Source organism: Pagrus pagrus (assembly GCF_965226575.1).
Source record: "Pagrus pagrus genome assembly, chromosome: 20".
In the NCBI taxonomy this organism is placed as follows: Eukaryota; Metazoa; Chordata; class Actinopteri; order Spariformes; family Sparidae; genus Pagrus; species Pagrus pagrus.
This window is the reverse complement of record NC_140207.1, coordinates 6461028-6483635: the sequence shown is the minus strand read 5'-3', so window position 1 is coordinate 6483635 and position 22608 is coordinate 6461028. Positions and strand designations below refer to the sequence as shown.

The 22608-nt window shown below is 43.6% G+C and overlaps 1 protein-coding gene across 2 annotated transcripts in view; it reads right to left on the bottom strand.

Moving 5' to 3' along the window:
- The window catches only part of gpr158a (G protein-coupled receptor 158a), a 72744-nt gene that overhangs the window by 10655 nt on the left and 39481 nt on the right, over positions 1 to 22608 (bottom strand). For both annotated transcript variants that reach the window (XM_084340600.1, XM_084340601.1), the window contains exons 5-8: positions 21974 to 22042; positions 3910 to 4019; positions 2736 to 2974; positions 1248 to 1386 (exon numbers count right to left, since the gene is read on the bottom strand). In XM_084340600.1, coding sequence (XP_084196726.1) covers positions 1248 to 1386; positions 2736 to 2974; positions 3910 to 4019; positions 21974 to 22042 — 557 coding nt within the window. The remainder of the gene's footprint in view (positions 1 to 1247; positions 1387 to 2735; positions 2975 to 3909; positions 4020 to 21973; positions 22043 to 22608) is intronic.

The window sequence follows — 22608 nt, the reverse complement described above, 5'->3', positions numbered from 1 at the left end:
GTTAATTTATAACTGGAATATGGCTGCCAATAATTGGAGCTATTTATGCCGTCTTGAAAAAGCATAAATCATTCTGACACGGTTCATTAGTAAATAATGTGATGGAGCTGAGCTCTCAATTAGGGGGGGGACTCCAGCTAGGAGCGTCTGAGGCGGTGTCAGCTGAAACGTCTCATTTAAAAAACTGCATGGTGCAGCTATTTGACATGTACACTGGAGGGAGAGTGACGATTTCACTACAATGAAAGAAAAAAAACAACAACTCCCAGATGAACAGAGACGCTCGCCGTCGCCTATATGTGATGGAAATGAGACAATCTAGTGGAGGACACGCATGTGAGGATGACGACAGCAGAGATCAAATCAAAGACTGTGATATTAAATATAGAGGAAATGTGGAACATGAGTGACAGCGGATGTATGTTGAAGTCGACGTTTTTGTTGGTAATTATTTGTGCTTTATTTTCATCGGAGCCGCGGATGGGTGGATGTCTCTGCACCAGGGCTATTAAAATAAACTGAATATGTATTAACCCTTTCACGCATGACTTATTAATTCACACTGTTATACTTTTAATGTTTGTTTTTACTCTTAATCAACAACAATAATCCTTTTATTCTCAGAAAATCAGACTGGAAGAAAAGAAATACAATTCACATCGGGCATTTTCACATAAAAACAGGCTTGTATACAAATAAAATCTATTTAATATTCAATAGTTAATTATATAAGCAACAGCAATTTCAGCATCTCAATGTGCAATACTGTAAATATCTTTGAGGTTTTGTTTCTTATTAATACTGTTCTGATGTTCTTACTGCTTTTTTTACTTCTATCTTTTTATATTTTCTACTTATGTATTATTACAGTTTTAATTGATGCTCTCTATTTTTGCTTTCGCCTTTCCTGCTGTAATAAGCAAAATTTCCCTGTTGTGGGACTAATAACGGATTATCTTATTTTGTAATAAGAATCTGAATGGGCAGAACATCCACTGTGGACTGTGGCCATTTATATTTTCAGTCAAAGAAAAAAGATGCAGTGTAAGAGAATAAGATATCATATCTCAAAATGTAAGCACCACAGATTAACTTCCTAAGTCTCAAAGACGACACAGAAATAAATCTGCATGGATAGATACCGCTGTAGATGAGTGATTACACGAACTGACCCTTTACTTGGTATTTTTAGTTCACATATCCCCTCTGAGGAACCCATATGCGTGAGGGGGGGGAGGAGCTGTTACCTGATGACGTAGAAAATCGCCGACAGGATGAGTTCGTTGTGGACGGCGATGGCCATGTAGCGAGGCTCGTGGAACGCCGACGGCACCGTCCTCACGGCGTAACACAGGTAGACCGCCCACAGCAGGAAGAGGAACTCAGCTGTGGAGCAACGAGAGAGAGAACGGTTGTACAACACGTGTATACAGGATGCAAGGCACTGGTTAACAGAAGCTATGAAAGCCGTTTGTAACAGCTGTGGTATCCTCTGGACGATAAATGAATCCTGCATGTAGCGTCTCCTTGGTAGCCAGCGCCGCAGCAACCAACACGCTGCTTTCTCCATGAAAAAAAAGACCCGGTGCCATTATTTTGACGTTTATGGTGTTGCTGCTTGAATTGCGAGGCTGTCGGGTGAATCACATGTTTTCCTCACAGCAGGAAGAACAGTGAGTATGAGATTGAAGTGTTGTGTGAGGGCATGCGAGGGTCAAAATATCTCAAATGAGATGAAACCTGATTTATTTTTGGAGCTGGAGCTCTGCAAAAAGCTCTGAAGTTGCCAAGATTTTAATGATTAGATTTGGAAATTAAAGATAAATCGTCCTGTCCTTGCACTTTCTTTTTAATCTTTGAACTCAGGATATATTCTTAAATTGATTATGATGATGTTTTTTATGCCTCAATTAGTCTTAAAATCTTAAAATTGAGTGCAGGAGGTACAGAAGATCGGGGATTTGAATCCCGGCCAGGGACCTTAGGCAAGGTCCTTCACGCTACCAGCCTACATGTACGTATATGTATGTATATATACAGTTTTGTTGTGTGTAATGTATCAGCATGAGACCCCTGGCTGAGCCTATCTGCAGATGCACATTTCTAAATCAAAAGGATTTATTAACTCTGTATGTGTGTGTAATTTACGGGCAGCATGTCGGTGACGTCAGCGCCGACTCGCACCTCCCCTATCACCGGCCTATTTTTACCCCCCTAATAAACAGGAGGAGAATGTGCCTTCAGCATACAGTATCGCAGCATGGAGGCTCTGCTGGGGGTCCATCTGTTTTCCCTGAAGTCAGAAAAGGACCGCGGTTCTCCTCTCTTGAAGCCTGAGTCAGCAGCGTGAAGATTTCCTCGACGCGACACGCCGCTCCCCCTCCGAGCGTCTTTGATTCCTCATCCGTCTTTATCCGCCGCCGGTCGCCCTCTCCTCAGCGCGCGACGCAGGCGAGCATCCAAAAGTGTAGCACCGGTGGAGAGGATTAATGTCTACTTTTGGGAAATTTAAAAGCACTGCCAAATGTAGATGGAGGCAAACGGTCTTACTCATCCAACTTCACATTCCTCACTCCTCTGAACTCCAAAACGCTATCACCGCTTGACAAATTACTCCTTGATTTTATGCCATGAATACCTCGAACGACCCGTGTTTTCTCACAGACGCAGAGTTCGGCGAATTCATCTCTGTAAAACACCCCCGTGGAGGCAGAGGGGCGGGAGCAGAGCCTTACCGACAGCCATCATGTAGTCCCAGCGATCCAGCAGGCACGTGCTGAACTGCAGCCCGTCGGGCGTGTAGCCCACGTCGATGAGAGCCAACTTCCTGTCCGGGTTCTGACAGACGGCAGATGTCCACGCCACCAGGAACCAGCAGACGATGAGCAGGATGATGCCCAGCAGACGCAACACCCGCCAGCTGGTCATGTAGGGGATCCTCTGGGCGGTGCGGGACAGGAACACCTTCAGCACCCTGTGGCGGGGGGAGACGAGAAGATAAGAAACATCTTATCGTGATGGCAGATAATCGAGACCACGCGTATCTCAGGATGTACTCTTTGTCCTTTGATTTCGATACAGCGCGACGCAGCAGACGTTTTCACCTCTGACATCCGTCTACGTGACATAATGTAGCTTTAAAGTCACAAACACTGTGTAGCAGGAATTAGACTGTGCCTCAAACACATGACCAGCCACCGCTATTCTTAGGCTCTGCCCTTCACGCACATTGATGAAGTGTCCACTGCGCTCCCCACTAATGAGCCCCCCATCAAAAATTGATCTGTGCAATATGTTAACTTGCACCTCTGAGGGGTTTACCGAGCGCCCGCCCGCCCGCATTAGCCACATCCTCTTTATCAGCATCTTCATTAGGCCTTTTTGACAGATTCACCTGACGAAAAAAAAAAAAAAAAAGCCCCACAGATGAACAATTTCAAGTGCATTACTTTAAACACAGCAGACCCACCTGTCTCATTATCGGCTATTCAGCGCCGGATAACCTCCCTCTTGTCTCTCTTCGCTCACTGTATCCTCCAGCAGTCCTCCCCTGATCTCACACACATTTGTCTCTTCGCCAAACATCATTCAATACCGCGTTTATATGTGGCGATCATTTGGGGCCGAAGCGCTCCCCGTGTTTTCTTAATTACTTTTGCTTGGCATTTGTCTCTTCCACTTAATGAGGCAGTGAATCCACCCCGAAACATGTACAGCAGCGCGGTCTGGTGATGAATTAGGCGAGAAACAGCTTCATAAGAGTCTGACTTTTACAGGGAATTAAGATGTAAGGCGCAGTAATCGTACTTAAAGAGGTCAATGTAATCCGATTTTCGACATTTCCTGGGATGGATAACGACGTTGGACAAATGGTTTTGTGTAGATGTAATGTGTGTGTGTGTGTGTTACCTGTACAACTTGAGAGTCAGCGTCCCGTAGACGGTGGCGAAACCGAGCAGCCGAACCCATCGCAGCAGGATGCAGCGGAAAACGCTCGGCTGGAAATAGAGAATCCCGACCTGCAAGAGGACGGAAGGAGCCTTTAGATGACAAAGGTTGTACAAACAAACTAAATCGGGAATAAGTCAGAGAGCCATCCAACTGTGAGTGTTTTCCATCTAGATGATAATGGGCCCTGTATGCCTGAGAAATGTTAAAACACAAAATTATGGGAAGTAGCTGCCTGGCTCTTATACAAATATTGGTTTGTTCCATTTATGCTCTCTTAGGATTTATATTTCCCTCCTTAAAACCTCGTAAAAGTTGTTTTACACTGACAACATCTCCTTTTTCTACTTTCTGTGCCACCATCAAACTATCGAAGGGGAATTTTAAATGTTGTAAATCAACCTTGGAAATAGGATTTCGACAAAACAATCAGAACACGACCTCCACTTACTAGGTTTTACCAGATTTACGCCCTATCCAGCCCAGTTTGCAGTTAACGTTTCTGCAAACCACTGATAAATCCACATTCACATTACATGTTTACGATCTTACTTTCATAACGAGAGGTGGAGGGGACGGTGATGGAGTTAAAACTCAGCATTTGTAAGTGTGACAACGAGTTTGTGGCGACCAAAACAGGTATTTCAAGCAAAAACATAATCTTTTCCTAACTTTAACTTAGTTGTTTTTGTGCCTTAACCTAGTCGAGTCTCGGTTTTGCAGAAATGTACATTGCCAACACTTATTCTGGCCATTGGGTTGCCCTCTCACATGGTCGTAATCAGCTTGAAATACACACTCACTAAATGCACTTCAATGCTCTTTCACTAAACTGCCTCAAATACATTACAATGGTGCAGCCGACGCCGTGATGTCCTTTTTAAGTCGTGGAAGGAAACGAGCCCTTAATGTGCAATCATTGCATAATACGGCAATTAAGCATTGTGGCATGTTCTGTGAACAGTCAGTGTGATGTCTTAGATGTGAGATTTAATGGATGAAAGGCTCAGAAATGCTCAGATATAGTTACTGTAATTACTTTGAGTTGTACTACTGATACTTCTGAAGCGACAGTAAAAAGAAATGGTTCATTACAAGGAAATACTGTAATTAGGGTACAGCTCCATACAGTCATTGAGCAATAAAGTATTGTAGTTTAACAACAAAGTACACATGCTAACATGCCAAAAGGCAAATAACAGGCTAACAGGCCTACAAATGGTCCAACAAGGTGCATGTGCTAACAACAGGCTAGCAGGCTAAAAGGCAAACTTGCTAACACACTGACAACAGGTTAAGAGGCAAACTTGCTAACATAATAACAACAGGCTAACAGGCCTACAAGTGGTCCAACGAGGTACGCAGCTAACACCTTAACATGCTAACAACAGGCTAACAGGCCTACAAGTGGTCGAACAAGGTACACATGCTAACAACGGGATAACTGGCTAAAAGGCAAACTTGCTAAAATAATAACAGCCTACCAGTGGTCCAATGAGATACACATGCTAACAGGTTGACAGGCTAACATGCTTGTGTTAACATAAAAACACAGTACATTGCTGTAATATTACCATAAATGTACAATAAACTTGCAGTTTAAGTCAAAATACTGTATTTTCACTGTAAATTGTGTCTAAGATACTGTAAAAACACAGTATAATACTGTTTTTTAATCAATGTATTTTACAGTGTAGAACAGTGAGGTTCAGTGTCATTTTATAACCATCCCTGGCATTTCTCAAAAAGACACTAATCCATGTGAGGCTGCTAACATCATGCAAAGCTTGCCCTTGAGACAAAGAGGAGGGCATCCACCCGTGTTTGCTACGAGGACCCAGAAACACACTGAAATGTTGCACGTCCAAAAAAGACAAAACAAAACACTGATGGCCTTCCAAAGACACAACAAGCGCCAGAACAAACACGCACACACACAAAAAAGGACGAAACAAACATCTGAGGCAACATAATTATCTGTCCGTTGCAGATGTGCAGCGATTTCCCCAGTGGGATTGTTAATGTTAATCGGATTAGCCGAGGCATTATTACGTTCCCTCAGGCTGCGGAGAAGACGCAGCTATGTGGATATTTTTGCTCACTAGGTTTGAGTCAGTCAAGGGACACCGAGGACCCCACGGGAGAGCTGGTGGCCCACATCCTCGTCTGCTCGCAGGCGCCGGCCGACCGAACGCGAGAAACTTCTGACTCAATGAAAGCTCGCTCCAGTTGACTCAGCGTCGCAAACGGGAATGTGGCACAGAGCAAATAATGAATAGATGAGTGCTCTGCGTTTAATATTAAATGCATACAGGGTGTTTCATGATGACTTTTACTCGAGGGAGGATGGAAACGCCGTATTTCAGACCATCCACGGACACACAAAACTCACAGTGAGGTCGCAGGAAACATCTAAATAACGTGTGACTGAGAGAAGAAGCACAGCAGCCGATAAAGAGATGGCAGGCCGGGCAGCGCTGAGCAACTTGCTGACGCACATTCATGTCCACGGGGACAGAAGAGGGCACCAGGAAAATGAGTAAAAACACACCAGGGGACAAAACCCAGCTCATGACTCCTTTTTGGACAAACTACAAAACAGCAGCTGGATTGCTGTCACACGCCAGTTTAACGCCGGTGTTGCTGGGGAGGTGTTTGAGTCGGCCCTCGAGGGAGCAATGCTGCCTCTAACAGATCCGAACGAGTCGTTATGAGAAAGTTTTTAACACATCGAGCAGTTTAATGGTGCGATCTCACCTACTGTTCGTTTTCACTCGTCAAAATCACAATGGGGAAGTTTTTAGATTTGGTTATTCACCTTTCGCAAACAACACATCAGACTGTGCCAGTGAAGTTGATCATCACACGGAGCGTTTTCTCTCTGCTAAAATCCCCTTTCCTTACAAGTGGGACGCTCATATGCTGTCAGCAGGCGATGTACCTTAACTTTATCATTTAACTTTGCCATGCTAAGCCCTCTAAGCATGAGTCACTGCCAGCAATTAGATCTGTGTCATTATACCACAGATGGCTGAAAGTAAGAGTCCACATGGGCCTCACTTTTTCTCTAGTACCAGCATAATGTTGATTTTTGGTTGGTTTTTGAGTGAAACGTCTCAACGACTGCTACATGGATGTACTTCAGATTTACTTTACTTAACGTTGTTGATCCTCCGACCTTCTCTGGCAGCATCTTCATGACCAAACGCCTGCAAATTACTTAAAATTACTTCTCACTTTATTTGTTGCCTCAGTAAACGGCTTCCTGATGAGTTGGTCTCAATCTAATATAATGTAAGCTTATGGAAAAGTTTTTTGGGCCCCAGTGCATCATGTGATGTTGTAATTACACGGTTTGGCCACTACAAAAATTGGCTTCCTAGCCTGGCGCTCTTCACAGGGCCTTGGAGTGGGTCCTCTTCTGCAGAGTCCGCCATGTTGCGCAGCCATCTTGCTACAGTAGCCCAGTAAGGACAAACCCAACACTGGCTCTAGAGTGTTTTTTAGCATTTTTATTGGCTTTCTCTTTCACATTTACACAAGGGAAGGGTGAGGTGAGGGGTGTTGAGTTAGTCTGCAAACTCATCACTAGATGCCAGTAAATCCTACACACTGGACTTTCTATAAATCTATTGACAAACTACACACATCGGGCCATTTCAGGCGGCCTGCTGTGATTTGGCGCCACCTTTGGTTTGACTCTGATGTTTACATTTTGGGACAGGTGACAAAAATATATGCTTAGTTTCCTAGCAGCTTAAAACACCCACTGAAGTTTCTGATGAGCCTCGATTTTTGTTTGTGCAGAGGAAAATATTACATCCTGGTTCCAGTTACTCACTGTAACGCAAAACCAACAACGCGCTCCCCGTGGACTCTCAGCTGTCTGCAGTTCATCTGATACAACAAGGTATATCCTCATCCCCCCCTCTGACCAATACTACTCATATTTTAGGGACAAAAATAAGCACAGTCAGTGTCCTCGAACGCTCTCATGACCCTCAGAAGTTCACAACACAAGCCACGCACTTTCCATAAGTGGTGTTTCTGGGAAGAGGCCGGTCATGAACCTCTGACAGGTTTCTCTTAACGCCAGCGTGCGTAAGATCAGATTCTGCCCGTCTTTTCCTCTTCAAACCTGCCATTAATAATCAATGCTAAGTGCTGGGAATCTTAGATTCAGCGCCGTGGGAAAGGGAAGGGATCAGGTGTTATTCCCGAACGTGTGTGTGTGTGTGTGTGCATGCAGGGATTGAGAGGATCAGGGTGCTGTATAACTATCTAATGGACATCAATATGGTGGAGACAATTATCAACACACTCACTACTCTTCAGCCTGCCTCCCCCCAGTTTGTCTCGTCTCAGTTACAGCATGAGTAAAGGCTTCTGGAAACACTGAGCGAGCGTTGCCAAACAGCATTCGTCGCAGCCGACGTTTTTAAATTTGCTGATTATTGTAAGTTTAACAACATCACGCCGGTTTGCAGGAAATATCTAGGCTGTTATTTTGGTTGTTGTGGGCAGTGCAGGTAGAGCGCGTCCCAGCTGGATGTCTGCCCCGATCGTTACGTTCATCTGCTCACCTGGGCCTCCCGACTCCCCAGACGCCTGACTTAACACAACCTGGCTGCGCAACCGCCCTCCCAAAACACAGTCCTGTCATGTGGAAACTGCAAAACAGAACAGAGTGTGCTGCAGACGCACACCTGAGGAGGGTGACGTTTAGCTTCCATAGGCAGATGAAACTTTTTTTGAAGTTGTTGTGGAAGTGAGCAAAAAAAAAAAAGCTTCATGGTTTATCTTTCGTTCAAGGCTTCGGTTTTGTATTGATATTTGTAAAAAAGAGACAGAGAGAGCTCCCGTTTGCAGGAATTTAATTTGCTTCAAGATTCTTCCGTCCTTCAGACGGACGCTGTCAGGTGTACAGATCCCTCTCTTTTTAAATTCTGACAGGTATTTCGGATGCAGCACCCCTCCCAATGGGTTTTGGGATGTGCATCTATTTTTTGCTATCTTTTCATGAAATTATTCTCAACCAACCATCAGCCTTGGATGTCCTTTCCACCATATTTCTCCCGTACTATTCATCATCATCGTCCAAACATATGCTAAGACTCTCACACTGTATCTGCATGGGAAATAAGTAGCTGGGAGCTTGCAACCAGTTAGCTTAGCTAAACATAGAGACTGGGAACAGGGAGAATAGCGAGGCTGGCTCTGGCTAAATCCACCAAATCCTCCAAAATCCACCTTCAGAGCTCACTGTTTAATACTTGTTTATCTGATTTCTCAAGAACTATTGTGTGTCAGTTGGCAGTTTATTGGGTACACCTTGGCTTTTTTTTCTTTGGAAGTTCTCACTTTATTGACGTGTTTAATTCCAGTGAATATTTCCCATTGAGAAACGCACCGTGACTCTATTTAGGTCAACTTTGCACAAAAAAGTCTAATAGTGAGTTTAATATCCAAAAGGTCACAGGTCAACCTCACAGTTAGCTTGGAGACGGTCAAACTTTGACCTTTTTGGATACACTGTATGTCATCACTTCATAATTTTATCCTTTTAGACGTTTGTTTGCTTGTTTGTTTGTGATGCAACACAAGACAAGTGACGGACGTGATATAGGAACAACACTAACAAAAAAAGACAAGACAGGACTCGACAAATGAACGAACAAGCAAGAACAGGTTAGGTACACCTTGTTATATTAAAGAAATGGACTCCTGTTGTGTATGCAGTACAACTCGACAGAAGCACAAACTCCATCCTCCAAAATCGGCTCTTAAAGTTCCCTCATCCCACCTGATTTCTATAAACATACGTTACATAACGCGTCAGCTGACGTTTTCTTTCATCGAGGATGCACGTGGACCGTTGAGAAGGAGATATTAACCTGACAGCAGATGTTATAACAGATATTAGGAGCTGCGTTAATACTCTCATCAGGACTGACTTGTGGGACAGTGACTCAGCAGTTGCTAGGTTTTGGACGTGATGGCTGCTGATGGGAACATCAGCTGTTGTTGTGGGGTTTGAACCTGCGATGGTATGGAAAGGGCGGCCTCGCTAACCACCACGTGAACGCACCTTCAATAAGCTAGATTTTCCACTAAGACGCTGTTTCTTTTCTCAAATCGAGGCTAAAACACAGACATGCAACATATGAAAACGTCTCAGCCCTTTCATCCGTCTATCAGGATTTTTAACAATGATCGCTGGTGAAACGAGGAGCGATGGGAGACTAAAAGAACAGACAAACAAGAACAAGAGCACGATTCACACGCTCACCCACTTACTCATTCAATCAACACTCAGTCACTTAATTTGCAGTTATCTTTCATTCCTAATCATCTCTCGTTTCAGCACCCACCAGCTGGCTCCACACACACACACACACACACACACAGATTCAGCGGGTTGGTTAGCCGCTAGAGTTTTGTCCCTGTCGATACGACGGTGACGCAAGCCGGCCAGCTGTGGTGCGAGCAGCAGCAGCAGCAGCTTTCAAGGGAGCTGCAGCGGTGTCGGCCACCTCTGCGTTCAACTCGCCTGTCTTTTTATCCTTTCTGTTTGGACTTCTCTCTTTGTTTTCACCATTTTGGAAAGAGTGTGGACAGCACTCCTCTTTCTTATTGTTATCTTCTGCAGTGTAGAAACACTGAGGGGACAGAGGAGGGCAGCAGCCTGTTGTAGCAGCTGAACAAAAGATTGGCTGGAGTGTGAAGCCATGTTGGAACAAGCTGGTTTAAACTTAAACTACAACCAAACACTTTGTTCTTTGTTCTTACACCACAAGTTAACTTAAGTCTTACATCATTTAAAACACTGCTGCAGAATATTGTGTGATATGTGATTCCTTCATGGCACATAAACATAAACCTCCATATACTGAAGCAATTAAATGTAACTTCCTGGAAAAAGACAAGGAAGCTAAAATAGAAGGAAAGGTCGTTACGCCACATATCTACGTTGTGACGAAGAAACGCCTCCAGAAAATGGAAAGACTACACTTCACAGAGATGATTGACAGGGATGATTTCTGCTGGTGAGACTGCACTTAGCAGCACAAACACGAGCCTTTCCAACACAGACTTAAAGAAAAGGAACAACGTGTCACCACAGTTTGGACCCAAAGCAAGATTCTGGTGACGTAATGATCCTTCCTTCTTTGTTAAGTTCCTCGGAGAAAGATAGTTGGTTATAAGTCTCATCCCCAGGTCGTCCAAAACTGATGTGTTTGACCCGAGCTACCAACCCAAAGTGTCAGTCGGCTATTTGACGACCCGAGGATGAGACTCGACAATCGACTATCTTTCTCCAGGAAGTTGCATTTTGGTGCTTTAACCAGCCGGGAACACAAAAGAGTAATTGTGATTTTGGTTGTAACTTTTTGTCCAGACATTTCCTGCCTTGTGCTGAGGTGAGGATCTCTTTCTTCAGTTCTGTTGTCGTATCGACACTCAATAATTTATCGCTCTCCACCTGTTGAATTTATTTGTGAGGGAGGGAGAAGGCTGCTTCTCTTCCAACGACCAGAACTGTTTCTGTTCAGGAAAGTTGTTGTTTCTTACTCTTGTCTGAATGTTTTATAGAAAGGATAGATGGCTGTATCACACAAGTATAATCATACATTATTAAAACATACACACAGGTTTACAGAAAACTTCAAAGATATTCTGGCAGAGTCAATATTTGAAATAAAGCCTGTGTAGTTTTTGCGTGAGAGAAATGGGGAGAAGCACAGCTGAGCACCAACAAAGACAGATGCTGCTCGACAGTAACACAATGCAAGCTTCAACATTTTTCTATTTTTGTGTAGGAAATGCATTCGACGCATTTGTGTGGCCTCGAGGAAACACACACATTGGTTTTGCTGAATAAAACTGAATGTAAACATTAAGATTGTTTGTTTACAAAAACAATCCCAAGAGCTCCTTTAAAAGCCCTGTGAAAATAAACTCCCATCTCCAGTCAAAACAGCATAAAATCACACAAGTACCTTTGTATTTAGTCTTTTATGTATGAGGAGTTTTGGGCTTTTGACTTAACCTCGGTGAAATTGTGAGGATGAAACTAAAACTTCCTGTGTCCGTTGTTTTCTTGGTAAATAAGTAATTATAAGTAGTTATCTGGTGTTTAATTAATTGATGTGAACTACTGAAGTTATAAACCGACTCAGTGATTTCAGAAACACAGCAATTTTTCCCAAAGCTTGCTAACATTAGCCACCATAAGCCCCGGTCAAGCCTGACCAAGTTATGCTGTAGCAGTAAAAAACAGCTGAGCCTGAATACAGTGTGTTTTTAAATACTTTAAGTTAATTCATTAAACAGAAATGTACAAGGATTAAGAAGCAAGTGGAAAGAATATTTACATTTTTGCATGCTGATATTCTCACAGTTCATATTTACAGCAATACAATAAGTTTAAATGTCTTAAAATGTGCGGATAGTTTAGTTTAAGATGTGTGAAATGTCACTTATTTTGCATTTGTAACTATGCAAAATAATGGTAACTATGATTATCATTTCCTAGTGACTGACTTCAGTAAATAATAACTTTTGAAATGGACGAATCTACTGCACCACATTTTCTTTTGTTGAAGTACACCGTTCAACTTTATCGAGTGGTCATGTGGATTTCTTTTGATGTGGGTGAAGATGAAGGGAATCGTCAGAGCGTCAAGCTCAGGCTTCATTCAAACGGTATTGAACGTCTTTTTATTTAACGTAGACGGGGTTTAAACTTTTCTTCTGTCTCCAACAAAACCAAGATGACGACAGCCGTAAACTCGAGGCTTCATTAAGGTCTCGACGTCTCGGTGGGTTCACGCTTCGTCCGACACCACGAATGCCCTCCATGACCGCAGGTTTTTCACCTGGCTTTTGATTGCAGCCTAACTTTAATACCATGAAAACACAAAGTCTGCCACTCTGCAGTCCCCAAAGGCTCCATGTGAGAATGGAAACACACCCACAACCACAACATGACGCCCTACTGGATGCACCACAGAGCGTACACAAATAATTTTGTGCTAGACCGCTTTAGATAATTATCTCTCGCTGCAGGGCAAACCGGAGATATGCAGCAAATAACACTTAAGAAAAAAAGAAAGAAAGTGGGTGGATTCTTTTATTGGACTAATGCAGTTAGCGAAAGAGCAGCAAAACGCAGCAGTGTGTAATTAAGTTGTAATGTGCAGACAATAAAAATGCAAATGCGCGTGTGCACACGAGGGTCGATGCAGAGGTTGAGAGCTTCAGGGATTGATCCCCTTCCACCGTGAAGGTCAGGGTCCCACAGGGTATCGATCACATAGGATGTCAGACCTCTCCCTCAATGCTGTGAAATGAGTTTACTGCATTCAATAACAATATCATATGTTCCTACACACACTATCTACACTACCTACTTAACTGCTTCTGTTGATGTTTGATGATGAACGGACAAACTGCGCACTCAGTAAGTACATGTGTGGCATCATCCACTCTTTTGCTTTAATATATTAAATGTACACACTGGAATTGAATACATGTTTTTTATATATGAAGGGATTGAACTGAAGCTCAAAAATGTGGTTTCGGCTTCTTAAACCTGCTTTAATTGATTTTTTTGCCACTTGGGGGCAGTGAAACAAGCTGTAACACAACATCGGTGTTAAATTGGCTGGCGCCTCCTGTGTGTTGTGATTTTGTTCTGTCCTCCACGCAGCTTCAATGCAATCTCGTGCTTCTACTACGGGTGAGTAAGCTACATAGTTAAACCTTCGTTCGTCTGTTTTAAGTTATTTTATCGTTTCTATTTCCAACTTTGTTGTGCTGAAGATCCCGTGTCTGCACAGGGTTTTTTATTTTGAAAACTGACCGGCTGCTCTACGCTCTTCCTGTGTCTGACTCCCTGTCTGGCTCGATCCGCCCTGTGCAGCTTCATGAGGCTTCGGTCCACTTCTGGGATCCTTCTGGTGGAGCCGCGAGCATTGTCTATATGGCCGTGATCAGCTCTGGTTGTGGCCAGAACATGAAGCATATTGAGCTGCGTTTCTGACCATATGCTGAATGGGAAAGCCAATATTCATTCTCCTTTTAGCTCTGTTTTTGGTCTCCACCAACACAGATGCATGAAAGCAGCTTATTACGACCCGTATTTAGGTTTCTTGTCAGGCCTTGTCCTCTAGTGGCTGTAGTAGTTGTCATAGCTGCAACGGAGGAGGTGAGCAGAAGCAGCATGAAGGGCAACAAGTCCATTAAACAAGAGTTGCTTGTTGAATGGACTTGTTTAATGCTGGCTGCTCAACTCCAGTGAGAAAGTATTTTAGCTTAGTAACATCGTGAATTTGCGTCAAAAAGATGATCATTTACCACTCAGCCACTGTAGGATTAAACGCGTTCCCTTTTCGTGCCATAAAGCGACTTTTGGGAGATTGCAGTGTCGACTCTTGTGTGCTCATTTTGTTAATATCTCTGAATCAATGCGGTCAGAACTTAATGAAGTTAGGACCCTGATAGCGCGACCCAAATGGTTTGAATTGTGCCTCTGTTAGACGGCAGAACTTTAAAATGATGGTTTGAATGGTGAATTATTATTCGAATTGGCAGCTATGACGTCTAGAGGAGCAAACTCGTACTAATGGAGCACTTACTGAAATGAAAATGCCAAAATAAAATATCATATATTAGTCATCTGTCAATGACGCTGTAAAAACAAATCAGTGTTTTAGATTTGAAGAGCAGAAAATGTTAGCCGGTTCCAGTCAGAAGAACAGACGGTGCTGAATTTCCAGCCTTTTGTTATCACAGTTTCTTTGGAAACTGCCACCAGCTAAAGGGGAGAGAAATGACTTTCAGCCATTTAGTGCGTCTGTCTCCATCTGAGTGGAGAATGGGATGGCGCAGCCTCGGGAATCATCCTGTCACAACAAAGCTCTCGTGCTACTTTTAATGTTTTGACATGAAATAGTGACAGCCATCCGGTCCGCCCATGCCTCGCTTTTCCTGGTCATCATCTCCTGCTCATCTCCTTCCTTTTTCCTAATCTACAAAAACACCTCCAGTACGAGAGAGTGGGAGGTGGGAGCAGAGGGGAGGTGGGGTGTTGTAATAGCAATGGATCCATTTTTATATGAAAGCCGACACTCGGTGCCACATGGGAAGGGCAGCTTTCTGGAGGGAGGTAATGGTTTCTTCTCCTCCCGCCTCTCCCTGAGGTGGGCCGAGTGTAAATTACATCCAGCTCGGCCTCTGCACAGTCGAGACCGGAGCTGGCTTTCCCTCGCCTCCTACAATTCCCTTCTCTCCTCATCACCAGTAAGATCCCGAGAGATATTTCCCATCGTGCTTCTGCACAAAGGGACATATCAGAGAGGGAATAACCTATGTGGCGATGCTACCTTTCGTTTTTTTCCTCAGGAACACTCCAGCTGCAGCCGCGCATCCTCAACTTCAACTTAGCCGCCGTATGTTTTGGGAGACTCGACAGCACTTTGCAGAAAGCAAGGAGGGAAGCGAGGGTACGAAGGCACGGCTGGAAATGCAAACAGCAACCCTCCAGATTCACTTAAGTCAGATTGAAAGTGTCAGAACAGCTTGGATGGAAGGCAGAGCAGAGCAAGGGGAGAGAAATGGCTGGCAGACTGTGTTTCATGGCCTGTCAGGTCAGGACACATTATCCCCTGGCCATACTGGTTCTCATTAGCCCCCTGATGTGCTGTGAAGCCCTGCCTGCCTGCCACGCAACGGCAAAGCCCTGAGTTGGGCTGAGGTGGCACCTTGGCCCAGCTTGGCACCGAGACGATGCTGAGATCGGACAGGTGGAAAGAGAAGGGAACGCGGGACGGGGGAATCGCACCCAAAGGTCACCGGTTTGAAAAGTTTTGACTTGAAGCTCCCCACTCTGCCCCTAAATAAAGATTGGGTTACGAGCAGAAAGTGGAGTGATGCAAGTCATTATTTTATATTGGCATATCAGAAACTACAAAACCTCTCAGCGTGGAGGTCTGGGTGGATGATGAGCCTCGGTTTTTGTGACTTTGGCGCCGTGGTTTTACTTCTGTCTCCCTACCAGCAATTGACGTTGGTTTTCGTCAAACAATAACCAAAATTTTCCTTTTGTTTTTGAAAGAAAGTTGGATTTTGTTCCCAACTGACTCTTTGGGATTGTATGTAAAACCAAACCCTTCACTTCAGCAGGTGGCAAGGCAAAAAATGGTCATGTAAATCTTTATATAACGCTGATATGAGTGTTTTTAGAAATGTACTTACAAGCTGTGTACCTGCTGGAAGACTACATCTTTGTAAAAATGCTTTAGTGCCATTAAACATACTTAAAATCGAGGGCAAACACTCCTCAGGATTGGAATCGAAACACCTGCTCAAACTAGTTCGCTTGACGTGCCAGATGGTTTGTTAAACAGAACCATCTGGAAAGGTGCCGCTAAAAACTGTTTGGAAAAAAGGGGGCAGGTGCCTTCAAAAAATACTTGGCAGACGATTTGATGAACCATCTGTCTGTCACGGGCTAATTAAAACCAATAACATCAACAATATTAGAGCGCTGCCACCGGCAGTCAGTCAAAACTGTCCCGGATGAAACATGATGAAGTTGAAGATGAAGTCAGGCAGGTAACAGAACAAAAGGAGAGCTTTGATAGAGTACGCTGCTTTACGAAATCCAAAGTCAGAAAACAGGCTGAAGCTCCATATGTATGGCTCCAAAAACACCAGGTACACGAGAGGGAAACAGGTGAGCTTCAACTACAAAATAAAACTGTTTTTATGTTCTCTTGTTTCCTGTTTTATTTTGAAAATGTTGCCCTCATGTGTCACGTGGAGCTTTTCAGTTCCTTCTTCCAGTGTTTTTCCATTCCTGTTCCTTCACCTGTCCTTTTCCCGCCTCTCTCCACCTGTACCTGATCCCCTCGTTGGTGTGTCTGTATATAGTCTTTGTTCTCCCTCATGTCTTTGTCAGTTCGTCCTGTCTTCCCCCATGATGCCACCCTGTGTTCCCCACCAGTGTCTCGTATGTTTATGATTTTTGTTCCTTGAGTTTTCACTGATTTGTACTTTGCTTTTCTTTCCATTGTGACTCGTTTTAGTTTCCCGAGACCCGTGTGTTGTCTGCATTTGGGTCCTCACCTTGTTTGCCAAACTACAACAAAAACAGGAAATCAACAAAGCAAAAAACCGAGATCGTGACACAAACTCCTACTGAAACCAGTCGAGAGAAGAGCGAAAACATCCTTTTCATCGAGAAAAGCCTTCAGCGCTGTTCTTTGTTTTTCTTTCAATGAAATATTCTATCCAGTTCTGATATAACAGATGCTAAAGCAGCTACGCTTCTCTTGCAGGTCGTCACGCCCAGACTACACCCGTAGCTGCCTTATGTTCTTCAGAGGACGCTGATTGGTTTGGCCAGTAGCACATATCTTGATGATAGCGTGAACTTGTGAATCCAACTTTTATTTTTTATGCATTTACAGCAGAAAGTCTTCCGATATAATCGTTTTAATCAATTTAAATAACAAGGCCGTCGTCCCCACAGCAGCAAATGCTTAGCACACATGGTGTCGCGGACATTATAAATAGAAAACTCGCAGATTATTACTTTTACATGTGAGTTAACATTTCTGAATGCATAAGCAGCAGAGCAGGAGGCGTGACATGTCTCGCAGGGGAGAACATGGGAGGGAAGGAACGAGCGGCGTCTCTGGGGCGGCCTGCACTGCTGCACACACAGATGGGCAGGAAGCAGCGAAGGGAGAATAAGTCTCATGTGTCCTCACGCGGCGTGTTTACATGCAGGGAAGTCGCTGTTAATGTCAGCTTTATGCAGATAATATAAAAGAGAGGCTTCTTTAACGAGGATGAGGGATTTCTGCTGGAGAAACCTGATTTCTTGGCCCTTTTATGCCCCCGACAGTATTTTAACATTTTTGTACGGGCATGAAAAATTTCAGACAGATTGTGATAGCAGTACAGAGAGGAGAGGAAGTACATCCAAAGTTTGACTGGAGCTAATTAACTCAGTCGGTTCCCGCAGCTCAACAGTAGGCCATCTGCAAATTTCAAACATTTGTGCACACACAAGAAAAAACTGTGTGCTCTCCTAATGCAGAGCTGATAGTTGAGGATTAAGAACGCTACAAATGGGTCACAAATTACAGGACAAAGCAACATAAGGTGTTTAATAAGATGTTGGGCCTCCAGAAGAGCTTTAGTCATGAGTTTAGATGAAGCTCTGCATTGAATTTCAACCAATAATATCAAGCCATCAGTCTATCTTCAATTTTAAACTTTTCTTGAGGAACAGATGGCTTTACTTGTTGCTCAAGTAACCGCTAACAGTGGCTATCTGTACCGGGCTCCAAGTGAATACGCCGGTGTCGAGGCCGAACGCAAAATCTGACACCAGCTGTGGCGGTCTGACGACAGGGAATCCAGTACAGAGGCGATTTACAGAGTTTAACTGCTGTTAGACAGGAACCACCTGCTCATTTAGCCATGCAGCCAAATATGTTGTTTGTAAGTGTCCTGTTGAATCACACACAGAGGAGTTTCCTGATCGGACGCTGCTGCAGAACCACTTTATGATGTGGTTTGGTTGGATTCTGGTGCAAAAGCGACTACTTAGTTAATATGTGGGGCAGCTTCCTCTGTCATGGTTACAATATTGTGCGTATCCACGTGATTAAGGTTTGTCAGTGATGGTGGTCAGGCATGGGAAGGTTTTCTGCTGCAGTGTTTCCTGCCTTAACCTGTTTTCTAGCACTTTTTGTAGGAATTAGAGGAAGAAAATGACAAAAATAAACCAAGGCAACCGACTGTGAAGTGATAAAAGATTTCATTGTTTCATCTCTTCTCTCTTTTTGCAAGATATCATGTGACACCTGAGCTGCAGTTTGGACGAGTAAAATCACGTTCAATTAATCGTCTTTTTGCATTTTCCTCGTTATTGTGAAGTATCAGGGTGCCTTCAGACAGACGGAGGCCAGGTGGATCCAGAAATGCAACACCTCCGATACATCCCCCTCCTGTCTGAATGTACTGCTGGCTTTGATTTGATTCGAGAAGATGGTGGCATCTGAAAAATAAACAAGTAGCAATCGTAATCCAAGCTCTGTCGCTTTACCCCCCCGATCTAAGCCTCCCCAGCAGCGTCAATAAGACGCTGCGAAGAGACAAACGCAGGGCTGGCAAGCTAATCCAGGGATCACATTGTGAATCGTAAATGCGTGTCCGCTCTCTCATCTCCACAGCCAGACGGAAATAGCCGGCTTTGGCACTGCCATAATTTTGCCTCTCTCCTCCTTTGCACTCCCTGTTCCTCCCCCTTTCATTTCAAAGCAGGGGGGGGGGAGGCTGAAGTTATTGCATGTGACACACTCGGGGGAGAGAAAGGTGGCGGTGGTGGGGGGAGAATTGCATTACACCACAAAAGTCGAATGCCACGGGAGCAGGATGAGATGCATCTCCCGCTGCTTAATAACAGTGGAATTATTTAAAATAGAAGCAGCAGCGGCGGCAGAATATTTCTGAATCTATATTTAGATTGGGAGTGATGCGTCTCACCCTCGCAGCCGCGGCTCATGTGGGATTCGCAGGGCGGTGGGGGTGGGGTGGGGGGGGAGACATGGAAATGCATCAGGGTGGAGATCAATCTAGCGTGCCGCAACAGAGCCGTGCAGAGAAGATGCCGTTTTCACATGATCGGGCTGAGATGTTTTATCAAAGTCCTGCTTCACGGTGACCGTTTCAGCATCACAGCACCAGAATAATCTGAGTGAATTTTCAATCAAGCGTTGAGAGAGAAAAAAAAAAGGAGGGGAGGATTTAAAAAGAGCGAGCTACAAAGTTAACTTCCCTTTGTAGGAATCTTTTTATAAGCGGTCTATTTTTAGCAGCCGGTGCCATCATCGCTACACCAGCTGGATACAGAATCACCAACCAATAACCTGTACTCCCAGCTCGCTTTCACTCTGCAAATTTCAAACATTATTACTTTCCAGGACCTTGTCGCAGCAAATTGCATTGATTAGCCGGCTCTAAATCAGTTGGCTTTAATTACATTTAGCCCGCATTGCTTCGCTAAGCATATAGCTGCACATGATTGCAAGTAAATTGCAATTAGCCGATGCCCCCGAGCGCCCGCGAGGAAGACATAACGGCAGATTCATGTAAATCAATGGCACGTGGGTGTCGGACAGAGTCTGGTCATCTGCGGGAGTAATGAGGTGCTTCACAAGTTGGAAAACAATGAATCTCTCGTTTAATTGATGCGCAAATTACACGGATTGATTTTCACTGATTATAAGTTATTGTCTCCGCGTGCTGACGCTCTGTTACACTGTTTGTTCTCAGTCTTGCATGAAGCTCGTTGGAGTTTTTTTTTTCTTCCTCGCAAAGGAAACAAACGAAAACCAAATCCCGAAAGTCAAAAATTGAACAATGTTGTTTTCATTGATTGTTTCCTCTATAATAAGACATCTGCTATTTTTAGCCGCCGCATGCTTATACAACACTTCCTCTGCACACACTTTCACCTCTCACCACCTACTGCTCTGCCTGCAGGACTCTGTCAGTCAGTAAAACTTTATGAGAGCTAGCATGAAAAGTTTTATCAATATAAACATGTGGTATATGTATTGATCGATGAGATTCTTGTCTTGTCGATCGTCATTTTAAAAAAGAAAGATATTTATGTCATAGCAGGTAAGGTAAGGGTTGTAACTAATGATTATTCCCATTATAAGATCATTTTATAATCATTTGCTCAATTAATTTATATCTTTGTCAATAAAATATTAGAAAATAGTTAAAGAAATGCCCCATAATAGTTTTCCAAAACCCAAGGTGATATATTTAGACTTTCATATACCAAATTAGGAGTGTTGCAATATACAGATATTGAAAATAACTGTATTATTGACATTATTATATTATGTTATCATACAAATGTGATACAATGCAGTGCTTCTTAAATCCTTTTTCTGTTCTCGCTTTGTCTCAGTATGTGGTGGTGCCGCAGGAACGAGTCCTAAAACCCAGAAATAAATGAGTATCGTTGCAATTGTGGTTTCCCTGTCTTTAAGTCAATGGGTTTTTGGTTAACAGCCTGAAATAAGTTGAAAAATTAACTGCAATAATCCAAAATCAAAGCCTTTTGTCGAGGGAACCGTTTTGATACTAACTTCCAGGTTAGCCTTCAAAAAATTGTCATCCCTGCAGCACTCGATGCACCGTCACGCCGGTCGCAACCGACAACAAGTCGGAAGAAACAAAGCACAACACCTGCACCCTCCAGTTTTGTGGAGTAGGATCATGAGCTTGAACATTACAAATATATTAATCTAAGTGACCAGTTTGATGGAGAAGCTGAACAAGTCCCAGACGAATAAAAGCCACGAGTGTGAATTAAGATTTGAGACTTGATTTAAGTCTTAGAGGGTGAAGGAGTTTACTCTGTCTGAATGAGTGCCGTCTGTATGAAGCGGCGCGAGCGGCTGCCTGGTCAACAGATGGTCGTGTTGACAGGCTGCTGGGTTGGTTGGCCAGCTCTGTGTACAGTTAGCAGGGGGGGGTCAACCAAACCAGCCCCGGGATGTTTGTCTCTGTCGCTCCCGTTATATCACACGCACACCTTGGCTGTGAACACCCTGCTTATCACAGCTCCGTGCAGCTGTCAAAAACCCCCCCACAAACGCTGTGATTTGTGCACCGAGGTTCGTACTATCTGACGACGGCAAACAATCGTGCTCTGTAGCCGCCGCAGATACGAAACTTTGTTCTGAGCTCCGATTCTGTTTGAGATGAACGAGCGACAGTGTGAACTGAAGGTCAGACTGAATGCCAACCTTCAGTCAAGGAGAAGATTGTTGTTTTCGGCTCAAAGGAGCATGGCACGAGGATTATCAGCAAACACGTCAAGAAATGAGCACATGAAAGGAGTCGTGCACGTGTACGCAAACACACACACACACACACACACACACATACGCAGATGCACAGGAACTAGCGAGTGTCTCAGGCTTACCGGAAAGTAGAGGAGCAGAGCTCCACACAGGATGGCCTCCAGTAGGACGAGACCGGATGCTCTGATACTCTGCCAGAAAGAGAGATACGCCCGTTATTAAACTACTTATTTATGCATCATTTACTGAAACCTGCATTAATTAAAGATTTTTGGGGGCATTTAGGATTTTCTTTTAAGTCGCTATGGGGAACGCGTCAGCACTTTCAGCTGACATGGAGCAACGTTACCCTCACAGAACAAGGATATATTGACATATACTGAAAAAATGATTATATTTTATTATTAAATTATATTCAAAATACATTTTAAAGGTGCAATATGTAGATTTAGGGAAGATATTTTAATCAGAAGAGAGTTTTTTTTTATGTCTAAACCTTAAAGGACAACACAACTACTCTGTTTATATGTGGCGGACCCTGCCACCTTTTTTAAAGAGCCTGTTTATTCAGTTATGGAAAAGACATATATTTCTAAGTTTATATTATTACCTCATTACTATTGTAAATATTGAAATTATGCTTTAATTTCTTCTCCAAAACTACGTACTGCCCCTTTTAATATCCACATTATCCAATAGTCCACATGAATTTGACATACGTGCCAAACATTTTGCTGTAAGAATATATTACAAGGAC